The sequence below is a fragment of the Echeneis naucrates genome, chromosome 9 (genome assembly GCF_900963305.1).
Source record: "Echeneis naucrates chromosome 9, fEcheNa1.1, whole genome shotgun sequence".
Taxonomy (NCBI): domain Eukaryota; kingdom Metazoa; phylum Chordata; class Actinopteri; order Carangiformes; family Echeneidae; genus Echeneis; species Echeneis naucrates.
Genome location: NC_042519.1, coordinates 24,161,998 through 24,183,978, shown reverse-complemented (window position 1 = coordinate 24,183,978; position 21,981 = coordinate 24,161,998). Strand labels below are relative to the sequence as shown.

At 47.8% G+C, this 21,981-nt stretch overlaps 1 protein-coding gene across 1 annotated transcript; it reads left to right on the top strand.

Moving 5' to 3' along the window:
* Positions 1-1,257: 1,257 nt before the first annotated feature.
* Positions 1,258-20,349, top strand: LOC115048502 (complement C5-like). Its single transcript, XM_029509995.1, is given in 42 exon segments — positions 1,258-1,325; positions 1,614-1,800; positions 1,894-2,047; positions 2,358-2,428; positions 2,519-2,616; positions 2,823-2,905; positions 2,988-3,078; positions 3,155-3,263; positions 3,353-3,485; positions 3,701-3,816; positions 4,241-4,429; positions 4,540-4,743; positions 4,830-5,042; positions 5,525-5,674; positions 5,759-5,885; positions 5,965-6,030; positions 6,535-6,726; positions 6,910-6,994; positions 8,258-8,340; positions 8,440-8,579; positions 8,686-8,922; positions 10,856-10,916; positions 11,000-11,089; positions 11,291-11,503; positions 11,636-11,711; positions 11,828-11,997; positions 12,222-12,319; positions 12,485-12,656; positions 12,768-12,892; positions 13,870-13,950; positions 14,018-14,170; positions 14,277-14,339; positions 14,418-14,508; positions 17,227-17,266; positions 17,866-17,968; positions 18,298-18,372; positions 18,444-18,549; positions 18,865-18,948; positions 19,041-19,130; positions 19,488-19,580; positions 19,828-19,966; positions 20,220-20,349. Coding segments are annotated over 42 exon segments (5,049 nt in total).
* The last annotated feature ends 1,632 nt before the right edge of the window (positions 20,350-21,981 follow it).

Below are 21,981 nucleotides of genomic sequence, written 5' to 3'. Positions count from 1 at the left end.
CAGACCAGAGAGTGACTAGAGACTAGAGACAGACCAGAGACAGACCAGAGACAGACCGTAGACAGACCAGAGACAGACTGGAGACAGACCTGAGACAGGCCAGAGACAGACTGGAGACAGACCAGAGACAGACTGGAGACCAGAGACAGACCAGAGACAGACTGGAGACAGACCAGAGACCAGAGACAGACTGGAGACAGACCAGAGACCAGAGACAGACCAGAGACAGACTGGATGACAGACTGGAGACAGACCGGAGACAGACTAGAGAGAGACTGGAGACTAGAGACAGACCAGAGACAGACCGGATGACAGACTGGAGACAGACCGGAGACAGACCAGAGAGAGACTGGAGACTAGAGACAGACCAGAGACAGACCAGAGAGAGACTGGAGACTAGAGACAGACCAGAGACAGACTGGAGACAGACCAGAGACAGACCAGAGACAGACCAGAGAGCGACTGGAGACTAGAGACAGACCAGAGACAGACTGGAGACAGACCAGAGAGAGACTGGAGACTAGAGACAGACCAGAGACAGACTGGAGACAGACCAGAGACAGACCAGAGACAGACCAGAGAGCGACTGGAGACTAGAGACAGACCAGAGACAGACCAGAGACAGACCGGAGACAGACCAGAGACAGACCAGAGAGAGACTGGGGACAGACTGGAGACAGACCGGGGACAGACCAGAGACAGACCAGAGACAGACCAGAGACAGACCAGAGAGAGACTGGAGAGAGACTGGAGACTAGAGACAGACCAGAGACAGACTGGAGACAGACCAGAGACAGACCAGAGACAGACCAGAGAGAGACTGGAGACTAGAGACAGACCAGAGACAGACCAGAGACAGACCAGAGACAGACCAGAGACAGACCAGAGACAGACAAAGTCCACGCTGACTCAGATTTCTCTGTGCAGCAGAACAAACAGCTCCCATTAATCAGGCCGTCCATCAGAGTTTGTTTTGTGATGTGATGAGCTGATTACTGCGAGCTCTGTGAGGCAACATCAGAAAACACAGGTTGAGTCAACACACCTTTGACACACAGACACACACACACACACAAACACACACTGACTTCCCGCTCGTCCCGCTCGTTCCTTCTGTTTGCCAGCAGCTGAGTTGATCAATCACTGATTAAATCTAGATCTATTTCAGTAGTCAGTGATCGGAGTCAGTTGTGTGTCTGCAGAGCTCATTGAGTGTGTTTTTTGGGGGGCTCTGTGTGTTGCCTCCACACCTTCAGGATGAGGTTGTGGGTCCTCCTGGTGTGTGTCTGCTGTCTCAGCTGGAGCTCAGAGGCCGATCCTCGATCGTAAGTCAACTTTATTTCCATTCAATTCTGAAGACACTGAAGCTCAACATGTCCAGAAGTTCAGCTCATTCTCATGTCGTCAGTCCAGAATCCGTCCTGGTTCTCTGTCCCTGAGACAGCGGACCAGGTTTGTGTTTGTGTTGCATTTGTGGCGTCCGGAGCAACAGGACTGATGCTGGGTGGATGATTTTTTATCTGTTTACGGAACGATCCTTCACTGTTCCATCAAATACTGACTCTGTGACCAAACAGACCAAAACCAAGACGCCATGTCTCGTCCCGTCTCAGGTACCTGATCACGGCTCCTTCCTCCTGGTGTTTGGACGCCTCAGAGACGGTGCTGATCCAAATGTTTGAGTTTACACAGCCGGTGACTGTTGAGGTGTCCCTGAAGACGACAGCACAAGTCCTTCTGACTCGAGAGGTTGTGAACCTGAACGCCCGCAACAACTTTCAGGCCATCGCCAGAGTCCGGGTGGGACATTCTACAATCAGGCAGCTGGAAGTCCATCAACATTTATAGTTCATTAAAGTGAATCAGGACGGTGTGTTTTCTGTCTCTCTCCAGTTATTCAAAGGTCAGGTGGATAAGAGTGTGACTCATGTGCTCCTCCACGTCCAGTCGTCAGTGATGACCCATGAACTGAGGATTCCTCTCACACGTTCCAACGGCTTCCTGTTCATCCAGACCGACAAACCGCTCTACACCCCTCATCAAAGTGGTGAGACACAAAGTTTGTCTCGTTCGTCCTCCTTCAGGTGGTCTTTAAGTAGTCTGAATAAAGTCATAAAGCAAAGTGATTCAGGTTCAGGTGTTCATCAACAGTTTGTGAAATCAGCTGATCCTCAGAGGTTTGTTTCTGAGCCCATGAAGACAGTTTGGTCCTTCAGTCAGTTCTGATCCAGTGGAAACATTTAGCTCCAACAGGTTTAGTTGGACCTGATTCCGGTAGTCCTTGAGATTCAGTTTATCACACAATGAATTCAACTTGCCATGTCAGCTACATCTGCAAACTGAACGTGTGTTTCCAGTCAAGGTGAGGGCGTTCTCCATGAACCAGGAGCTCCGGCCAGCCAATCGCACCGTCTTCCTGACCTTTAAGGTGTGTCACACCATTCAGACTGTCGGCAGTAAAGCTCAGTGTTTTTTCTTTCATTTCCAAGTATCACATCAGTAATGTGGTTGTCCACAGGATCCGGATCAGACAATCGTGGATATTGTGACAGTAATTGATGCAAATAATGGAATCCCCTCAATGAAAACCCCCTTTAAGATCCCCATCAAGCCAAAGTAAGAGCCTCAAAAACAAACCTTCGGTCTGAGTTTCATGTGATCATTGTTTTGGGCCTGATTAAGGCATCTCCAGTCTGCAATGTAATCAGGATGATTCCAGGATGGTCAAAGGTCAAAGGTCAATACTGTCATTGTACAGTTCACACACAATGACAATGTTGATTCCAAGCGTTTCCCATGTTATTCCCTGTATGTGATTCCAGGTTGGGCCTCTGGTCCATTGAAGCCTCCTACTCAGATGACTTCACCACAAAAGCAAAAACAGACTTTGAAGTCAGAGAATACGGTATGAAGTTTCCAGACTGCTTTCATTAATAATGTTGGCTCTGAGGTGGGAATGGAAATGATTCTTTATTCTTCTGCATCAGTTCTTCCCAGTTTCTCCATTGCCATGGAATCAGAATTGAATTACATCAGCTACGGAAACTTCAGGAGATTTCCGTTCAAAGTATCTGCCAGGTGAATAAATGTGCTAACAGTTAGCCTCTTAGCAGCTAAGCTCAGCCGTGAACGCAGACTGTATTTTCCCCGGCAGGTATCTCCACATGGGCCCATTGGCTGGGGGCGAGGTGTTTCTGCGATATGGCTACGTTAGCGGGAAGAGCCCTCCAGTTATCATCGCCAGCTCCATCCATAGAGAAACTGTAAGACAACATCTGAACATGTTGGTGGCACCACAGTGAAATGTCCCCTGAGCTCCTGAGGCTGAGCAGAGTCTGTCTTCCTACTCCAGCTGTCTCTGCAAGGTGAGGTGGAGGTGACCCTCGACATGCAGGCCGTTCTGTCCAAATACGACGGACCGCGAGACCTCAACGGCCTGGCAGGGAAATACCTGTACATTGCCATCCTGCTGCAGGAAGACGCAGGTACACATACTGGACATGAGCTTCACATCAACTCAGATGTTCAGGTTTTCCTCAGAATCAACTCATGAGGACAGGTGGGCAGTCTGGTCCAAGCTTAGGTAGTCCACCAACTCCACAATGAGGACGCTGTTAGTCTTCATGTAGTCCTGGTCTACCTAAGTTAGGAAGTCCTAACCTGAGACCTGATGTCACCTTTCCCGTCCTTGTCTCTCAAGGTGGCATCTCTCAGGAGATGGAGTTCGCTTATGTCAAATTTGTCAAATCACCTTACACCCTGGGTCTGGTGTCAACACCCCCATTTCTCAAACCTGGACTTCCTTATAACATCCAGGTAAAGTTTGACTCCTGCGTCCATGTTGCACTTATTTCACACAGTTGTTTTTTCTTGTTCTCCAGAGAAAAGCTGACATTGGAACACAACTACTTTGTTTTTCTGTTAAAATAACTGAAGTTAATTGTAATTGATTGTCATTTTATGATACAACATATTTGATCGAAGGGGCTTTTCAGCACAAAGACACAGAAGAGAATGACAAAAATCTTAGAAACCTTCAAGGACATCAGCACGTCAGCAGAAACATTCCCATCACAGAGCACATACTGTGTTTGATCACAGGGATGGCGAGCAGCAGAGCATGATGGGTAGATTTGACTGAATCAGCCGCAGATTGTGAACCTAATTAGATATTGATCAGCATGTCAGACATTCAATATGTTCCTAAACAGTCACAGTTAGAAGCGTTGGGTCTCTGCAGGTGTTGGTCAAAGATCACCTGGGGAAGCCAGTCAGGGGGGTTCCTGTCCGCATGACGGAGAAACAGCTGTTTGGGGACCAAAACCAGAACAGAGACCTGATCTGCAACGACAAGAGCACGAGTCAGAGCAGCGGTCTTGCTCTGTTCGTCTGCAGCATGCCGAGCCAGGCGGTCAAGGCGGTGCTGAAGGTGACGGCTTCACTTTTCATCACTGCCATTACGAGGGTCTCATCAGTGTTTCCGTTTTGTTGTTAGCTTTGGTTTATCTCTCTTTCCTCTGCCTGACTTGTTGTTGACAGTTTGAGACAGCGGACTCCAGCCTCCCACCCTTCAGTCAGGCCAATCTGGAACTGAAGGCGGAGGCCTATTTCTCACCAAATGAGCGTTACCTTTACATCGACCCCCCACTGCCCGGCAATGCCCTGGAGGTGGGAAGATATGCGGACATCAGTGTGTACTCAGCCACGCCCTCCTACCTGAGGATAAAATACCTCAATTACCTGGTGAGAAGACACAGTTCGCCTTACCCTTTCTTGCTGTTTGTCCTGTTTACGTGGTTACTGATGGCATCACTGTGAACCACTCCCAGGTGCTCTCTAAAGGGAAGGTGGTGAAATACGGGACTCAGGAGTTCCTGCAAAATGCTGATAACAGACAGACTCTGAGATTCCTGGTGACAGAATCCATGTCCCCGTCCATCAGACTTCTGGTCTACTACAGTCTGTTTGGAGAGGGGACGTCTGAGCTGGTGGCCGACTCCGTCTGGCTGGACGTCAAAGACAAATGTGTCAATGGACTCCAGGTAGGAGACAATCTTGTCTGTGTCCACGCCATTGTGCTGGTTGGATGTGGGAATGTTCCTTTTGTTGCTCAGCAACAGGAGCTCATTGGTCGAAGGGTGTGTCTGGGTGGGCAGACCTCCCTCCCCATAAAACCTGACTGACCAAACTGAAAGTGTTTCTGAACTGTCGGCGGTTTGTGTCAGTCATACTGAACTTTATCATTTCAGTGTTTTTATCTACACAAATATTTGCTCATGTCCTGTGGACCAACAACCAAAGGTTATTACACAATGTGGTATCTGGTGGGGCACTGTGGGCAGGATCAGGCTGCAGATTGGGAGCTGACAGCTGGTTGCCATGGTGAACAAGGTGGTTGCTATGGTGTTGCTAGGTAGCAGGACTGTGTCCATCTTTCTGAGCCCTGGAGTTCCACTCCAACTGACCTCCTGCCATATGTGTGTGTGTGTGTGTGTGTGTGTGTGTGTGTGTGTGTGTGTCTCAGACTGGTGTATCAATCGACCAGGACAAGTATAAGCCAAAGGACAGTCTCACTCTGGACATCATGACCAATCAGAAAGGGCTGGTGGCCCTGTCTGCTGTAGACTCCGCCCTCTTCTCGCTGCGACCCAACTACAAAGACCCTGTTTCCATGGTAACCCTGAATACATCCCATTAGAAGGCACTTCTTTATGTGATTCTGTTAAACGACCCTGACAGCATGTACGGTGGCCTGCAGGTGCTGCGTCACATTGAACAGAGTGACCTCGGCTGCGGTGGAGGTGGCGGCAAAAACGTTGCAGATGTCTTCCGATTGGCTGGCCTCACCTTTATGACCAATGCCAATGCCCGCCCACTCACTAGTGGTATGTCAATCAATCCATCCAGCCATCATCCACCAGTCAGTGTGTGTTGGAGGGTGTTCATGAATGTGTGTGTGTGCAGATGAGGCGTGTACCGCTCTGGTTCGTCCAAAACGACAGCTGACTGAACAGGCCAAGAGAGATAAAGGTGAGACCATTTCTGCTTTCCAGTCCATCAGGGGAATTAGTATGGAAGCATGGAAGCTTAGCATGGAAGAGGTAGTGGGATTGATGCCCACATTCTCCACAAGATGGCGAAGGTTTACTTATATTTATACACATTTACAATTTATGCTGTCCCAGCTGTAACGACTCAGCTCCAGTATGTTCCTGGACTACTCTGTGCAGAGACGAGGTGGCCGAGTGGTTAAGATTGATAATCCATTGTGTTCTGCGTGCGGGGGTTTGAATCCCATCCTCGTTGGTATTTAGCTCAGTTACATTGCTTCATGTTGCACACCAAGACTTTATTTTTTAACATGTGTAAAGTTAGCTGGTTCTGTCATAAATATGCTGTTTCTAGTCCAGATCATCTTTTTAATTGATATCTCTTAATCATGATTAAATATATAAAATATCTCCCTTTCAAACCAGATTCATTGCGTTTGACAGTGAAGACCGGACTAACTCTGGTCCTTCTTTGTGTCAACAGCTCAGAGTTATGGTGCAGTGAAAAAATGCTGTGAGCTTGGAATGAAGTTCATCCCAAAGACTGTGACCTGCCATCAGTTCGCTCTGCAGAAGTTCAGGAGACGTGCTGACTGCCAGAAGGCTTTCAGAGCCTGCTGCGAGTTCATCCAGCAGCACCTGGACCAGGACCAGAACCTCATCCTGGCACGAAGCGGTGAGCCAACTGACACAACCCAGCCTCCACATGGGGTCAGGGACCTGTCCTGGGTCCCTCGGAGCACTGACGGCCATTAAAGGTCACCGGGGGTTAAAGGGCAAACACAGGGACTGAATATCTATCAAGCCCATTTCTCAACACTTAGTCACTTTACAGTAATATCTGTGTGTGTTTGTGTAGAGTTGGGTGCCGACTTCGACCTGGCTCCTTCGTTGGTGCGAAGCTCCTTTCCGGAGAGTTGGCTGTGGGAGGCTCATCCCGTCAGGTGACACAAGAAACTCCTCAAAGGGGAGGTCAAATAATGACAGCTGAGCTCAGAGTCAAGGTCAGAGCAGTGAAGATCAGACTGAAAGTCAGACTAAAGGTCAGACTGAAGGTCAGACTAAAGGCAGTGAAGGTCAGACTGAAGGTCAGAACAGTGAAGATCAGACTAAAGGTCAGACAGAAGGTCAGACTGAAGGTCAGACTAAAGGTCAGACTGAAGGTCAGACTAAAGGTCAGACTGAAGGTCAGACTAAAGGCAGTGAAGGTCAGACTGAAGGTCAGACTAAAGGTCAGACTGAAGGTCAGACTAAAAGTCAGTGAAGGTCAGACTAAAGGCAGTGAAGGTCAGACTAAAGGTCAGACTAAAGGTCAGACTGAAGGTCAGACTAAAAGTCAGACTGAAGGTCAGACTAAAGGTCAGACTGAAGGTCAGACTAAAAGTCAGTGAAGGTCAGACTAAAGGCAGTGAAGGTCAGACTAAAGGTCAGACAGAAGGTCAGACTGAAGGTCAGACTAAAGGTCAGACTGAAGGTCAGACTAAAGGTCAGACTGAAGATCAGACTGAAGGTCAGACTAAAGGTCAGACTAAAGGTCAGACTGAAGGTCAAACTAAAGGTCAGACTGAAGGTCAGACTGAAAGTCAGTGAAGGTCAGACTGAAGGTCAGACTAAAGGTCAGTGAAGGTCAGACTAAAGGCAGTGAAGGTCAGACTGAAGATCAGACTAAAGGTCAGACTGAAGGTCAGACTGAAGATCAGACTGAAGGTCAGACTGAAGGTCAGACAGAAGGTCAGACTGAAGATCAGACTGAAGGTCAGACTAAAGGTCAGACTGAAGATCAGACTGAAGATCAGACTGAAGGTCAGACAGAAGGTCAGACAGAAGGTCAGACTAAAGGTCAGACTGAAGATCAGACTGAAGGTCAGACTAAAGGTCAGACTGAAGGTCAGACTAAAGGCAGTGAAGGTCAGACTGAAGGTCAGACTAAAGGTCAGACTGAAGATCAGACTGAAGGTCAGACTGAAGGTCAGACTGAAGGTCAGACTGAAGGTCAGACAGAAGGTCAGACTGAAAGTCAGTGAAGGTCAGACTAAAGGCAGTGAAGGTCAGACTAAAGGTCAGACTAAAGGTCAGACTAAAAGTCAGTGAAGGTCAGACTAAAGGTCAGAACAGTGAAGGTCAGACTAAAGGAGTAACTCTTGAGTATTGATTTGATAACAGTAACTTTTTATCACTCTTCAATAACATGGCCGTCATGTTTTCAGAGCAGGCCAGAATGAGATCACCGAACCCCTCCCAGACTCTCTGACCACCTGGGAGGTCAAGGCCGTGGGGATGTTCCACAACGGTCAGTTTCTTCACGTCTGTCTTCCTGTTGGCCAAACCCTCCTTCAGCAGTGCTGTAAAGAACATTCAATTTTATTCATTGTTGTTGTCTGGCCTGCAGGCATATGTGTTGCAGAGCCAGTTCAGGTTTTGGTCACTCTGCCGGTCAACCTGGACGTCCCGCTGCCCTATCAGGTGGTCAGGGGAGAACAGGTGGTGCTATCAGGATCCATCTACAACCAGCAGGGCCGCTCCATCTCGGTACCAATCACCCACCACCCTCAACTTCCCCACCATGCTGACAGATGTCTGCTGATGGAGATGTGGAAAGTCAAAGTGAGTCATACTGTTGTCGTCTCCTCCACAGTATTGCGTGACGGCGACAGCCGGTCCAGCACTCTGTTTCCTGGACTCTCAGCCGATTGAAGGGAGTGACCTGCGTTCGACGCCCTGCACTATGAAAACGCTGCTTGGGGGCCGTACGGGCAAAGTGACCTTCACCCTGATGGCCCTGAAGCCTGGAGAGCACACTGTGACCTTTGAACTGAGGATCCGCAGGGGGGACGGGAACGCAGACACCCTGAAGAAGACGCTCAGAGTCGTGGTTGGTACATGGAAGGATGGATAATTCCACCTCAGTGAAAAAGTGTATTTGTGGACAATTTTAAAGCAGTTTGAGTTGAGTTGAGTTAAGTTATTGAATCAAAACATTTAATGTGATAATAATCAGTGAGCAATTAATGATCATCTTCATGACTGATTATTGTCTGGATAAATCCATGAAATGTAATTAAAAGTTTTTCTTTTAATATGAAGAGACAAAAGAAACCGGTTAACGGAAAGTCATTCATGAATTTCTGAGGTCACCTGGTGGACATGTGAGGAACAGCACGTCTCAATTAGAAACTCAGAACTGTGCTGAACAATTGTACCTCTTACCCAATATCTATAAAGATCCCAAAAGTTGGACAGTCCCTTTTAAGGTGCCAGCAGGCCGTCCTATCGTCAGTGACTGTGGATTTGAATAATACAGAATAGCAGAATTCATAGATTATTACATCAACCCCTTATCCCAAAAACATGGGAGCTATGTTAAAGATACCTACGACTCTGGAGCCAAACTCAAAGCATTAAGAGCACCATAGATATCTCCTCCTTGTACACAAACATAGACACACAATTGGGATCAAAGGCAGTACAAAGAGCTTTTAATACAAATCTGGACTCTGCCCGTCCAGACCAGGCCCTTCTACAATTATGAAAACTCAGCCTCACCCATATATATATACATATATAAATAATTTTATAGCACTTATTTTACTAACATCTAACATCTTTTTTGGATATAGCGGCCACACCTCCTGGCGATCCGGTGAGCTTAACAGCTAGCCATCCATCTACCCCTTCATTTTCATCCGTGACCTTGGGCTTTAACAAATTTTATTCTCAAGTACAGGCTTACCCATTATAGTACCAGGAATGGTTTTATATAACATTTACTGTGGTCATTGGGGAGAGGACACCGAATCGTTTCTCTTCCGACTACGGGTTGTGGAAATGATGTCACAACACCTTCCGGGTCACACGTTACCTGGCCGTGACATTAACCGGAAACTTCAGCTAATAATAATGTATAAATAAAAATACACATTTTATATTTTATTATATAATATAGATTTTTTCACCTCCCTTCTTCCTTATTTTATCCCCTTCTATATATCCCACTCCCCGGACAGTTCTTTACTCTGTAAAATATTAGATGAAGACTGATTTTCTTCTTTTAACTAAGCTAATACATAGACTTCCTCTATGTCTCCATGCCTCATGTATGTTTTATTTCTCACTTTCTTATAATACATTTTATATGAATTCTTGCACTATAACTTCATTTACAGATATTTATTTCGTCATTTATATTTATATATATAAAAACTTGTCTTTTAATGCATGAAATTTTTATTGCATGCACAATGTTTTTTTTTATCATTTTTTTAAAACTAACCTTGTGTTCTTATTTGAGTTTAACTCATATATACAACCTATAATGTATTTTTATTTATTTATTTTATTAAAGCACTTATTAAGTTATTTATTACCCTCCATCTAATTCTCATTTATGTTTTTATGTATTCTAATATTCTTTTAATTCCTTCTTACTTCTTTGATCTGTGTATATCTTAGTTGAATGAACATATCAACCTTTTATCTAAAAGAACGGTCAGAAACATGGTACCATCTGTTAACATTAAACTTGGGGAAAGGTATGACGATCTCATTTATATAATTATAGGCATATACATGTTTATGTGTACACATAGGTTTGTTTATATATTTTTAAGATGTTTTTTTTTTTTGCTTGTTTCCTCTCCCTTCTTTCTTCCCCCCACCCCTGATCCTAACCCTAACCTCCCTAACAAACCCCTCCACCAAAAAAATAGGACAAACCTTTTGAGTTAACATGCCACTTGTGCCAGAGCCACTCAGTTTTTTTTAATAATGAGCTTCTTGTTCCCAACCTCTGAACTGTGTGTATGCAGCCTGAAGGGGTGAGGAAGGAGGTGTTCTCCGGGGGGAGGCTGGACCCCCAGGGGGTCTACGGTACGTCAGCTCACCAACAGCTTCCTCCTGATGCTCTGTTTGATGGCAGTTTGCTGAAGTTGTGCGTTCTGGTGTTGTTATAGGTTCAGAGAGGAGGGCGCTGTACCTGAAGAACAAGATGCCGCTAAACATTGTCCCTGAAACTGCTGTTGAGCGAGAGCTGACCATCAATGGTGAGTAGAGACCAGCTCCCATGATCCTCTGGGGGACAGATAAGCCCGGAGCTGAATGGTTTCAGTCTACCATCAATTCATTTGGGTTTTAAAACCAGATGCATGCTGGGGAAAATTTGGGCCCTGCCCTCTTCTGAGGTCTTATGGTTGATGATTGCATTAGTGTGCGTCTCTTTGACCCTGTGTGTGTTTGTGCGCCAGGTGAAATTCTGGACGAAGTCCTGACAGTGATACACAATCCCGACGGCCTCCGGAAGCTGGTCGACCTCCCGCCCGGATCAGCTGATGTGGAGGTGGACCTGCTCCAACAGCTGACTCAGGTGTATCAGTACCTGGAGAGCACGGCGAGTTGGAATCTGCTGGGAGACGACGTCCAAGGCAACGCTGCCATCGTGAGACGGAACATCAAACAGCGTGAGGACACGGGGGGCAAACTGATGCAAACACACCACTCTCATTGAGTGTGTATTTACTGTGTGTGTGTGTGTGTGTGTGTGTGTGTGTGTGTGCGCGTGTGTGTGTGCGTGTGTGTGTGTGTGCGTGCAGGTATGATTAGTGTCATCTCCTTCAAACGAGCCGACTCCAGTTACAGTAGATGGATGAAGAGAGAAGCGAGTACCTGGTGAGTCCAGAACCAGGACCAGGACCTTCACCTGCTCCTGGTTCAAACAGTAACACTCAAACCAGGACTGTTCAGTGTGTCTTTGTGCCCTCACGTCCCTGGGTGTTGTCTGTCAGGGTGACGGCCCAGGTGGTGAGGACACTGTCTCTGGTGGACCAGGTCATCAATGTGAACCATCAGTCTCTGTCAGAATCCGTGTCCTGGTTGATCGTCCAGACTCAGCAGGCGGACGGCTCCTTCAGAGAAAGATCCTTCTCCGGGGCCAACAAGATCATGGTCAGATCATGTTCTTCAGATCCGATGACACCAATTAATAAGCAACATAAAAATAATTTATTTATTTGAATCAATATTTGTTCATTATAAAAAGTTAGTTCTTAGTTTGTTGAACCAACGAGATCATGTCGACAGTTTGGAAAAGCTTTTTATTTCCTGTGGGCCTGGTTTGCTGATTCCTGTTTTCTACCATGTGGACCTTTGACCTCTCTTGTGATTGGCTGCAGACTCCAGGATACAGTGCGGTGGACCAGTCGGTGTATCTGACCTCCTTTGTGTTGATCGCCCTGCGCAAAGCCACGCTCATCAAAGACCCAATCCTGAATGCACAAGTTAGGACAAATCCTCTCATTGTCCTTTTTTGTCTCCAACTGCAAATGTGACACAAAAGACACCTTGTTTGTGTTTGGTCATATCCATAGTGTGTCCTTGTGTCTTGTGTCTCCCAGACATTGAGCAGTTAGACTAACAGCTTCCTCTCATCCTTCTTCTCTCAGTTCCAAGTTAACAGCATGAGGTCTGCAGCAAACTACATTTCCCAGCATGCCCCAGGCGTGAAGAGTGTGCATGTGCGCGCAGTGGCGACCTACGCTCTGACCCTTTTTGACCCAAACAGCAGGGCGGTCTCTGATCTGCTCCTTAGTCTGGAGCAGCTGGCCCGAGATAAAGGTCTGTGGTCCGGATCACCGAGTCTGAGTACCCATCAAGTCCTGTTTATCAGAACAGCTGTGTGTGTCTGTGCGTGTCTGTGTGTGTCTGTGTGTGTCTGCATGTGTACAGGTCATCCTGCTGTGCTCAGGTACTGGAGGGAGTCAGAGGTGACAGCTGATTGGCAGAGACCGGATGAGACAAGCGGTTTGACGGTGGCAACGACGGCGTATGTTGTGCTGACAATGCTACTAAAGGTGCCAGTCCTTCATTCCTTCATTCCTTCATTCTGTCATTCCTTCATTCCTTCATTCCTTCATTCCTTCATTCCTTCATTCTGTCATTGCTTCATTCTGTCATTCCTTCATTCCTTCATTCTGTCATTCCTTCATTCCTTCATTCTGTCATTCTGTCATTGCTTCATTCTGTCATTCCTTCATTCCTTCATTCCTTCATTCTGTCATTCCTTCATTCTGTCATTGCTTCATTCCTTCATTCCTTCATTCTGTCATTCCTTCATTCCTTCATTCCTTCATTCTGTCATTCCTTCATTCCTTCATTCCTTCATTCTTCATCTGTCATTGCTTCATTCTGTCATTCCTTCATTCCTTCATTCTGTCATTCCTTCATTCCTTCATTCCTTCATTCTGTCATTCTGTCATTCCTTCATTCCTTCATTCCTTCATTCCTTCATTCTGTCATTCCTTCATTCCTTCATTCCTTCATTCCTTCATTCCTTCATTCCTTCATTCCTTCATTCTGTCATTCCTTCATTCCTTCATTCTGTCATTCCTTCATTCCTTCATTCTGTCATTCCTTCATTCTGTCATTCCTTCATTCTGTCATTCCTTCATTCCTTCATTCCTTCATTCCTTCATTCCTTCATTCTGTCATTCCTTCATTCTGTCATTCCTTCATTCCTTCATTCCTTCATTCCTTCATTCCTTCATTCTGTCATTCCTTCATTCCTTCATTCCTTCATTCCTTCATTCCTTCATTCTGTCATTCCTTCATTCCTTCATTCCTTCATTCCTTCTTGTATCATAACAGGGTTAGGGTTAGGCTCTGTACACAGAGCAGGTCCAGCGCCTCGATGACAGACAACAATCCTGAAGACTCATCGGGACCTGAGACAGCAGCTCGTCTCTGAGACGTCTCTGAGACGTCTCAGAGACGTCTTCAGGCTTCAGTCTGTCATGTGTCCAAAGCCTAACGGTCTGTGTCTCTGTTAAAGGGGAGAATCCCGTACACCAAACCCATCATAGCCTGGCTGACCAACGACCAGCACTACGGGGAGGCCTTCTACTCTAAACAGGTACAGGCACACACACACACACACACACAGGTTCCCTGTCCCTCTGCTGACCTTTGACCTCTCTCAGGACACAGTTCTGACTCTGGAGGCCTTGACTGAATACAGTAAGACCATCTCTCGGGCCACCCTGGACCAGCCAATCCAGATCCACTATGGCAAATACGGAGAGCTGAGACAAGTCCACCTGACCCAAACAATGCCTGTGTCCTCGCCCATTCAGGTGAGAGGGAGACAGGTCGAACAGAGGGAGACAGGTCTAACAGAGGAAGACAGGTCGAACAGAGGGAGATGATGATGATGATGACAGTTTCTGTCTCATTTTCCAGGTGATGAAGAATGATGACATTTATGTGAGAACAGGTTTTGGGAGGGGCGTGTCCAGCGTGCAGGTGGGCGTGGTTTACTTCAGTTTAATTGACAGCCTGTTCCCTGATTGGTCCCTTTAACCAAACTGACTGTGTCTCCAGCTGAAGACAGTTTATTATGAGACAGTCGCTCCGACACAGTCCTGCAACTTTGACATCAATGTGGAGATGAGCATCAATGAAGTCTTCAAGGGTAAGGACCTGTCTGTCTGTCTGTCCACCTGTCTGTCCACCTGCTGACCACCTGTCTGTCCTTCCACCTGTCTTTCTGTCCACCTGTCTGTCCACCTGTCTGTCTACCTGCTGACCTCCTGTCTTTCTGTCCGCCTGTCTGTCCACTTGTCTGTCTACCTGCTGACCTCCTGTCTTTCTGTCCACCTGTCTGTCCATCTGTCTGTCCACCTGCTGAACTCCTGTTTGTCCTTCCACCTGTCTGTCCACCTGCTGACCTCCTGTCTGTCTGTCTGTCTGTCTGTCCACCTGTCTGTCCACCTGCTGACCACCTGTCTGTCTGTCTGTCTGTCTGTCTGTCTATCTGTCCACCTGCTGACCTCCTGTCTGTCTGTCTGTATGTCAGCCTGCTGACATCCTGTCTGTCTGTCCACCTGTCTGTCCACCTGCTGACCACCTGTCTGTCTGTCTGTTCACCTGCTGACCTCCTCTCTGTCCTTCCACCTGTCTTTCTGTCCACCTGTCTGTCTACCTGCTGACCTCCTGTCTGTCTGTCCACCTGTCTGTCCACCTGCTGACCACCTGTCTGTCCTTCCACCTGTCTTTCTGTCCACCTGTCTGTCTACCTGCTGACCTCCTGTCTTTCTGTCCGCCTGTCTGTCCACTTGTCTGTCTACCTGCTGACCTCCTGTCTTTCTGTCCACCTGTCTGTCCATCTGTCTGTCCACCTGCTGACCTCCTGTCTGTCTGTCTGTCTGTCCACCTGCTGACCACCTGTCTGTCTGTCTGTCTGTCTGTTCACCTGCTGACCTCCTGTCTGTCTGTCTCTCCACCTTACTGTCCACTTGCTGACCTCCTCTCTGTCCTTCCACCTGTCTGTCCACCTGCTGACCTCCTGTCTGTCTGTCTGTCTGTCTCTCCACCTTACTGTCCACTTGCTGACCTCCTCTCTGTCCTTCCACCTGTCTGTCCACCTGCTGACCTCCTGTCTGTCCACCTGTCTGTCCACCTGCTGACCACCTGTCTGTCTGTCTGTCTGTCTATCTGTCCACCTGCTGACCTCCTCTCTGTCCTTCCACCTGTCTTTCTGTCCACCTGTCTGTCTACCTGCTGACCTCCTGTCTTTCTGTCCGCCTGTCTGTCCATCTGTCTGTCCACCTGCTGACCTCCTGTCTTTCTGTCCACCTGTCTTTCCACTTGTCTGTCTACCTGCTGACCTCCTGTCTTTCTGTCCACCTGTCTGTCCATCTTTCTGTCCACCTGCTGACCTCCTGTTTGTCCTTCCACCTGTCCGTCCACCTGCTGACCTCCTGTTTGTCCTTCCACCTGTCTGTCCACCTGCTGACCTCCTGTCTGTCTGTCTGTCTGTCTGTCCACCTGTCTGTCCACCTGCTGACCACCTGTCTGTCTGTCTGTCTGTCTGTTCACCTGCTGACCTCCTCTCTGTCCTTCCACCTGTCTTTCTGTCCACCTGTCTGTCCATCTGTCTGTCCACCTGCTGACCTCCTGTCTGTCTGTCTCTCCACCTTACTGTCCACTTGCTGACCTCCTCTCTGTCCTTCCACCTGTCTGTCCACCTGCTGACCTCCTCTCTGTCCTTCCACCTGTCTGTCCACCTGCTGACCTCCTGTCTGTCCACCTGTCTGTCCACCTGCTGACCACCTGTCTGTCTGTCTGTCTGTCTGTCTATCTGTCCACCTGCTGACCACCTGTCTGTCTGTCTTTCTGTCTGTCTATCTGTCCACCTGCTGACCTCCTGTCTGTCTGTCCACCTGCCTGTCCACCTGTCTGTCCACCCGCTGACCTCCTGTCTGTCTGTCTGTCTGTCCACCTGCTGACCTCCTGTCTGTCTGTCTGTCTGTGTGTCAGCCTGCTGACATCCTGTCTTTCTGTCCACCTGCTGACCTCCTGTCTGTCTGTCTGTCTGTCCACCTGTCTCTGTCCACCTGCTGACCTCCTGTCTGTCCACCTGTCTGTCCACCTGCTGACCACCTGTCTGTCTGTCTGTCTGTCCACCTGCTGACCTCCTCTCTGTCCTTCCACCTGTCTGTCCACCTGCTGACCTCCTGTCTTTCTGTCCACCTGTCTGTCCACCTGCTGACCTCCTGTCTTTCTGTCCACCTGCTGACCTCTTGTCTTTCTGTCCACCTGTCTGTCCACCTGCTGACCTCCTATCTTTCTGTCCACTTGCTGACCTCCTGTTTGTCCACCTTTCTGTCTGTTTGTCTGTCTGTCCACCTGTCTCTGTCCACCTGCTGACCTCCTGTCTGTCCACCTGTCTGTCCACCTGCTGACCACCTGTCTGTCTGTCTGTCTGTCCACCTGCTGACCTCCTCTCTGTCCTTCCACCTGTCTGTCCACCTGCTGACCTCCTGTCTTTCTGTCCACCTGTCTGTCCACTTGCTGACCTCCTGTTTGTCCTTCCACCTGTCTGTCCACCTGCTGACCTCCTGTCTGTCTGTCTGTCTGTCTCTCCACCTTACTGTCCACTTGCTGACCTCCTCTCTGTCCTTCCACCTGTCTGTCCACCTGCTGACCTCCTGTCTGTCTGTCTGTCTGTCTCTCCACCTTACTGTCCACCTGCTGACCTCCTCTCTGTCCTTCCACCTGTCTGTCCACCTGCTGACCACCTCTCTGTCTGTCCACCTGTCTGTCCACCTGTCTGTCCACCTGCTGACCTCCTGTCTTTCTGTCCACCTGTCTGTCCACCTGCTGACCTCCTGTCTGTCTGTCCCCTCAGATGCTGAGCTCAGACCTCCTAACCTCATCGCCTGTACAAAGTAAGAGACGCCAAACTCTGATGTTTTCTTTCCTCAGCAGCAGAATCTGACTGACGTTGATCAAACTGTGACAAAGTTCCTGGAAACGACCCACAACTGGACCAAAGCTGTCCTGTGAACACAAAAAAACACAATTCAACCACAATGCAAAATGTGTCTTCGTCTGTCCTTTCGTTGGACAGTCCACCTCTCTGCTGATGCTGATCCAGCCCCCTGCTCTGTCTCATCCTCACTGTGGACCAGAGACAGTTGACTCCTTCAGACCTGGACTGAAGCGGACACAGTCCTGACCTGGGTTGTGCCTTACGTTCCTGTCCATGAAGGTTGCAAAGAGGAGACGAAGGACAACCTTGGCAGAGTCCAGCACTCCCAGAGAGTCCTGGACCTTCTGCTGAGAACGTAGATTTGATGTTTTCTGTAAATTCTCATCTGAGATAAAAACTGACCTGCCCAGAGAGAGACACGGTTAATGAATTAACCCCAGAAGTTAACAACCCCCCGGATGATCGGCTCGCAGCTCGTCAGTGGGAGAACAATCTTTATTAATCAGAGCAAGTTCCTTCTCTTTGTTCATGTGAATCACCCGACTGTGTCTTCAGGTACAAACCTCCTCCGAACGATGTCAACACCGAGTCCACTCTGACCGTGATGAAGATCCAGCTGCCAACAGGTGTGGAGGCCTTTCTGGAGGATCTGAGACAGGTGAGCTCTGGACCGCAGTCCCTCAGCTCAAACATCAGGCTGTAGGTCCACTCCAGACACGGAGACCTGGTGGTCTGTTTGAAAGAACGGACCACAAAGTAGCACCATTTGATCTGAAGCCTAATTTTAAACCTCCACGTGGTCTTGGTCCTGGTTCTACATTTATCCAGTTAAAGTCTCAGACATCTCAGTCCAGGGAAGCCCTCCCAGTCTGGAGTCAGAACCTGAACCTTAAAACCAGCCGTCAGGACTTCTGGGACTTTGTGATGTCACAACTAAACAGTTCTCAGACTTCTGTGAGGTAAATGAATGTGGTTGTTGTGTTTCAGTTCAGAGACATCGATGAACCGGTCATCTCTCACTACGAGCTGCAGGGAAACACCGTGGTCATCCAGATGGACACAGTGAGTCTCACACCCATCAGTGTCTCCTGGGCGGCAGGTGGACAGTCTCATTTGTTGTCTCTGTTGGACAGGTTCCCTCTGACGTCTTCCTGTGCATCGGTTTCCGGATCATGCCGAAGTTTGACGTGATCGGAGCCAGTGAGTCGTTCATCAGCGTGTACGAGCCTCAGGACAGAGGTGAGACGTGCTGTGCATCCTGGGAACTGTAGTCAGCTTTCACATTCTATGTTAGAAAAGGATCTGCGTCTCTTAATTTCTCTTTCTGTCGTTGAAGCAGACAAAGAACGGACCTGAGCTGTTTCTGTCAGTTTGATGAATGTTACACACGTTGATTCTGATATTTGTTTTCCTCCTCAGACAAACACAGCCTTTTTATTGTTGATGTCTGTAACATCATCGTCGCCCCACTAAATGCGCTCAGCGTGTATTCGTGTTTGATGTGTTCTTTACCTTTCTTTTAAACAAGTGAATTGATGAATCTGTGTCTTCCAGGCAGCATGTGCACCAAACAGTTCTCCAGCGAGCAGCAGAAGCTGCAGAAGGTCTGCATGGAAGCTGAATGCCGCTGCATGAGAGGTAACATCTGGAGCCGGCCCAGCTCCTGTTGGATGTGTGTTACGCTTGTGTTGCATGTTTTTCTTGTAACTATGTTGTGTGTTGTTGTGCAGCTGCCTGTGCCGCCTTCAGAGGAGAGATAGATGTGACCTTGACAGAAGCCAAACGAACCAATGAGACCTGTCAGCAACAGATCAAGTTTGGTGAGTCCTCAGACTGAGGAAATACTTCACCGTGTCAAAGAAACAAACCATCACAGACGAAGGAATATTTTATTTGCATTCACATTAAGGCTTCACAAAACAATAAATCATGTTGTGATGAATCTCGAAAGGTCATTTTTAAAAGTCATTCCCACTGAATAAAATGTAAACGAAGACATGATGTTTGTGGGTCAGAGAATGTGATCTGCACCACTCCATGATGGGACACACCTCGATTTCAAAGTGTCCAAAACTGATTCCTGCTCGGTCAGATGAGCCTGCTTCGTGTTATTTTGTAGCACATGAAAATGATGAAGTCTTCATTTGACTGTCATCCGCTCTGTTTCCTCTCTGCAGCCTTTAAGGTGGAGGTGAAGGCTTCAGCTGCAGAAGGAGACTTTATGAACTACAGAGCCAACGTCATTGAAACTGTGAAGAACGAAGATAAAGGTGAGCAACGGACACACTTTATTTTGAAAACCCTGGGGTTGTATTGTTTGGACAGAAAAAATGTCCGACTCTTCCTGTAACTGACCAGTTGAGAGGACCCAATCTACTTCCTGTTTACACCTGCAGGCACGTGTTCAGTGCCATTGAACCGTCAGGTGGTATTTTCAGGAATTAGTACGGACTTAAAGTACGGTTGTTGAACATGATGTCACTGTGTCTCTCTGCATTCTGCTCTTTTTTCCTGTAGAGTTTGAAAATGTGAATTCAGGTACAGAGGTGAATCTGATAAAGAAGGCCACCTGTAAGATAGTGGACATCCAGGTCGGCCGACATTACCTGGTGATGGGGGCCAGCGGGGCCAAGCTCTCAACCAGTCATGGCCCAAGGTCAGTGTCTCTACCACAATCTGGCCTGCTCCTGACCCCGATCTGACCCCGACCCCGATCTGACCCCGACCCTGATCTAACCCCGACCCTGACCACGATCCTGATCTGACCCCGACCCCGATATGACTCCGACCCTGACCACGATCCTGATCTGACCCTGACCCTGCTCCTGACCCTGATCTGACCCCGACCCTGACCTGACTCCGACCCTGACCCTGACCTGGTCTTGACCCTGGTGTTCTGTGTGCTGCAGTTATCGTCTTCATATTGACTCAGACGCCCTGGTGGAGGTTTTGCCAGACAGCTGTGAGGATCCTGAATGTACTGAATACATGAAGGTGCTGGATCTGTTCAGCATAAACATGCAGTTCAGCGGCTGCTGATCTCTCCATGTGGATAAAGATGAAACCAGACCTGTAAACAGGAAATGTGTGACCGTAGTGAACTGTGCTTTTAAATGTTTTATTAGGTCAACACCAAACTTTAAATGGATTTTATATCTTTACACACTTGACCGCCATTAAAGATAGAATAAACTGTAAACTGTCTCTGTGTGTTTACCACAATAAAGTGTCTTTAATCTAACAAATCCAGTGATTTTATTGAGATGGACGGATCCTTAAACTGTGACTTCATAAAAGTCTTTAAACAGAAAATCACCGGAGACCTTGAGCTGATGCTGCCTTCATGTGATGTCGGAAATATTGTTTTCCCTTCAGCGCACTTGGAAAAAACTAATCTTTCACTCGTGTTGAATAACGGTTAACCCGGAATTAGACCGTTATGAAGGTTAATCTGCTGCTGTCAGTATTGAACTGTCTGTTGATAGTCTGCAGTTTGTGTTCCTGAAAGTCCTGTCCAACAAAGACAGGAGACAACAAGCTGTCTTCAACCAAAGATTACATGAACCTGGCCTTCATACACAGTCCACATAAAATGTCAAATAATTTCACCGAAATGCAACTTATTTTCTACCTATTGATGTTAAAACTGCATTATTAAATCTGAAAGAACCAGGGTTTCAGTTTATGGCTCAGACACGGAGGAGACAGAGTTCAGATTCTCTGTCCTCCTTTCAGGTACCAGGATCATCACTGAGCAGTTACTGTTGACGTTGACTGGTTGTCAGCCTCTGGCTCTGGTTCGCTCTGTGAATCTCATCCTCAACTGCAGACAGTCACATTAACGTCAGTTGTTGTTTTCTGACTGTGTTTCAGTTTGGAGGGAACCTCTTTGGTTGTCACCATCTCCAGGTTTTAAACCTGAGCCACAACATGACCCAGGAGATGGAAAGACTCACCTCCAAGCTCCAGCTGGCCCACAGCCGCATCCAGTGAGACACATCTTTTTGATGAACTGGGCTGAAAAAGCAGTTCCATGAATTTCAGAAATATGATGTCCACAACCATCAGAGAGATCCTCACGGCATCTGGATCAGATTTCCATGTTCCTCTCATGATCCTCAGAGCCTCTCTCTGGGCGAACCAACAGATCAGAGCCCAGTTTATCACTGATGTGAGCTGATTATGAATGTGTGTGGGAGGACTGAGGGACTGGAGCCTTTATCCAGGTTGCAGCATCTGAACTTGTCTTATGTCAGGATTGACCATGTCTCCTCATGGCTGTGAAAGAAACTGCACTCACTGCACACAACCTGATTGCATCTGTGAGTAAAGGCTATCTGTCTGTCTGCGTTTCTGTCTTTCTATGTTAAAACATTGATGACATGATAGTTCTTCTTGGCATGGAACTGTCTGTGTGTGTGCCTGCAGCTGTATGAGGTGTCCAGACCACATTCATTCAGACGTGTCTGTGTCAGGATACCACATTCCCTCCTCTTTCTGCTTTACCATCAGCGGACCTTGGGCTGACCGGATGACCTGCCAGTCAACCTTGAGGCGAGAGGACACGCCCACCAGAGTTTCAATGCTGGTTAGTCCCTTCATGTTGCACAACCAGGGCAGCTAATGGAAAAAAACAAGAAAGAGCTTCCTATTCTGGAGAATGTTGGCTCT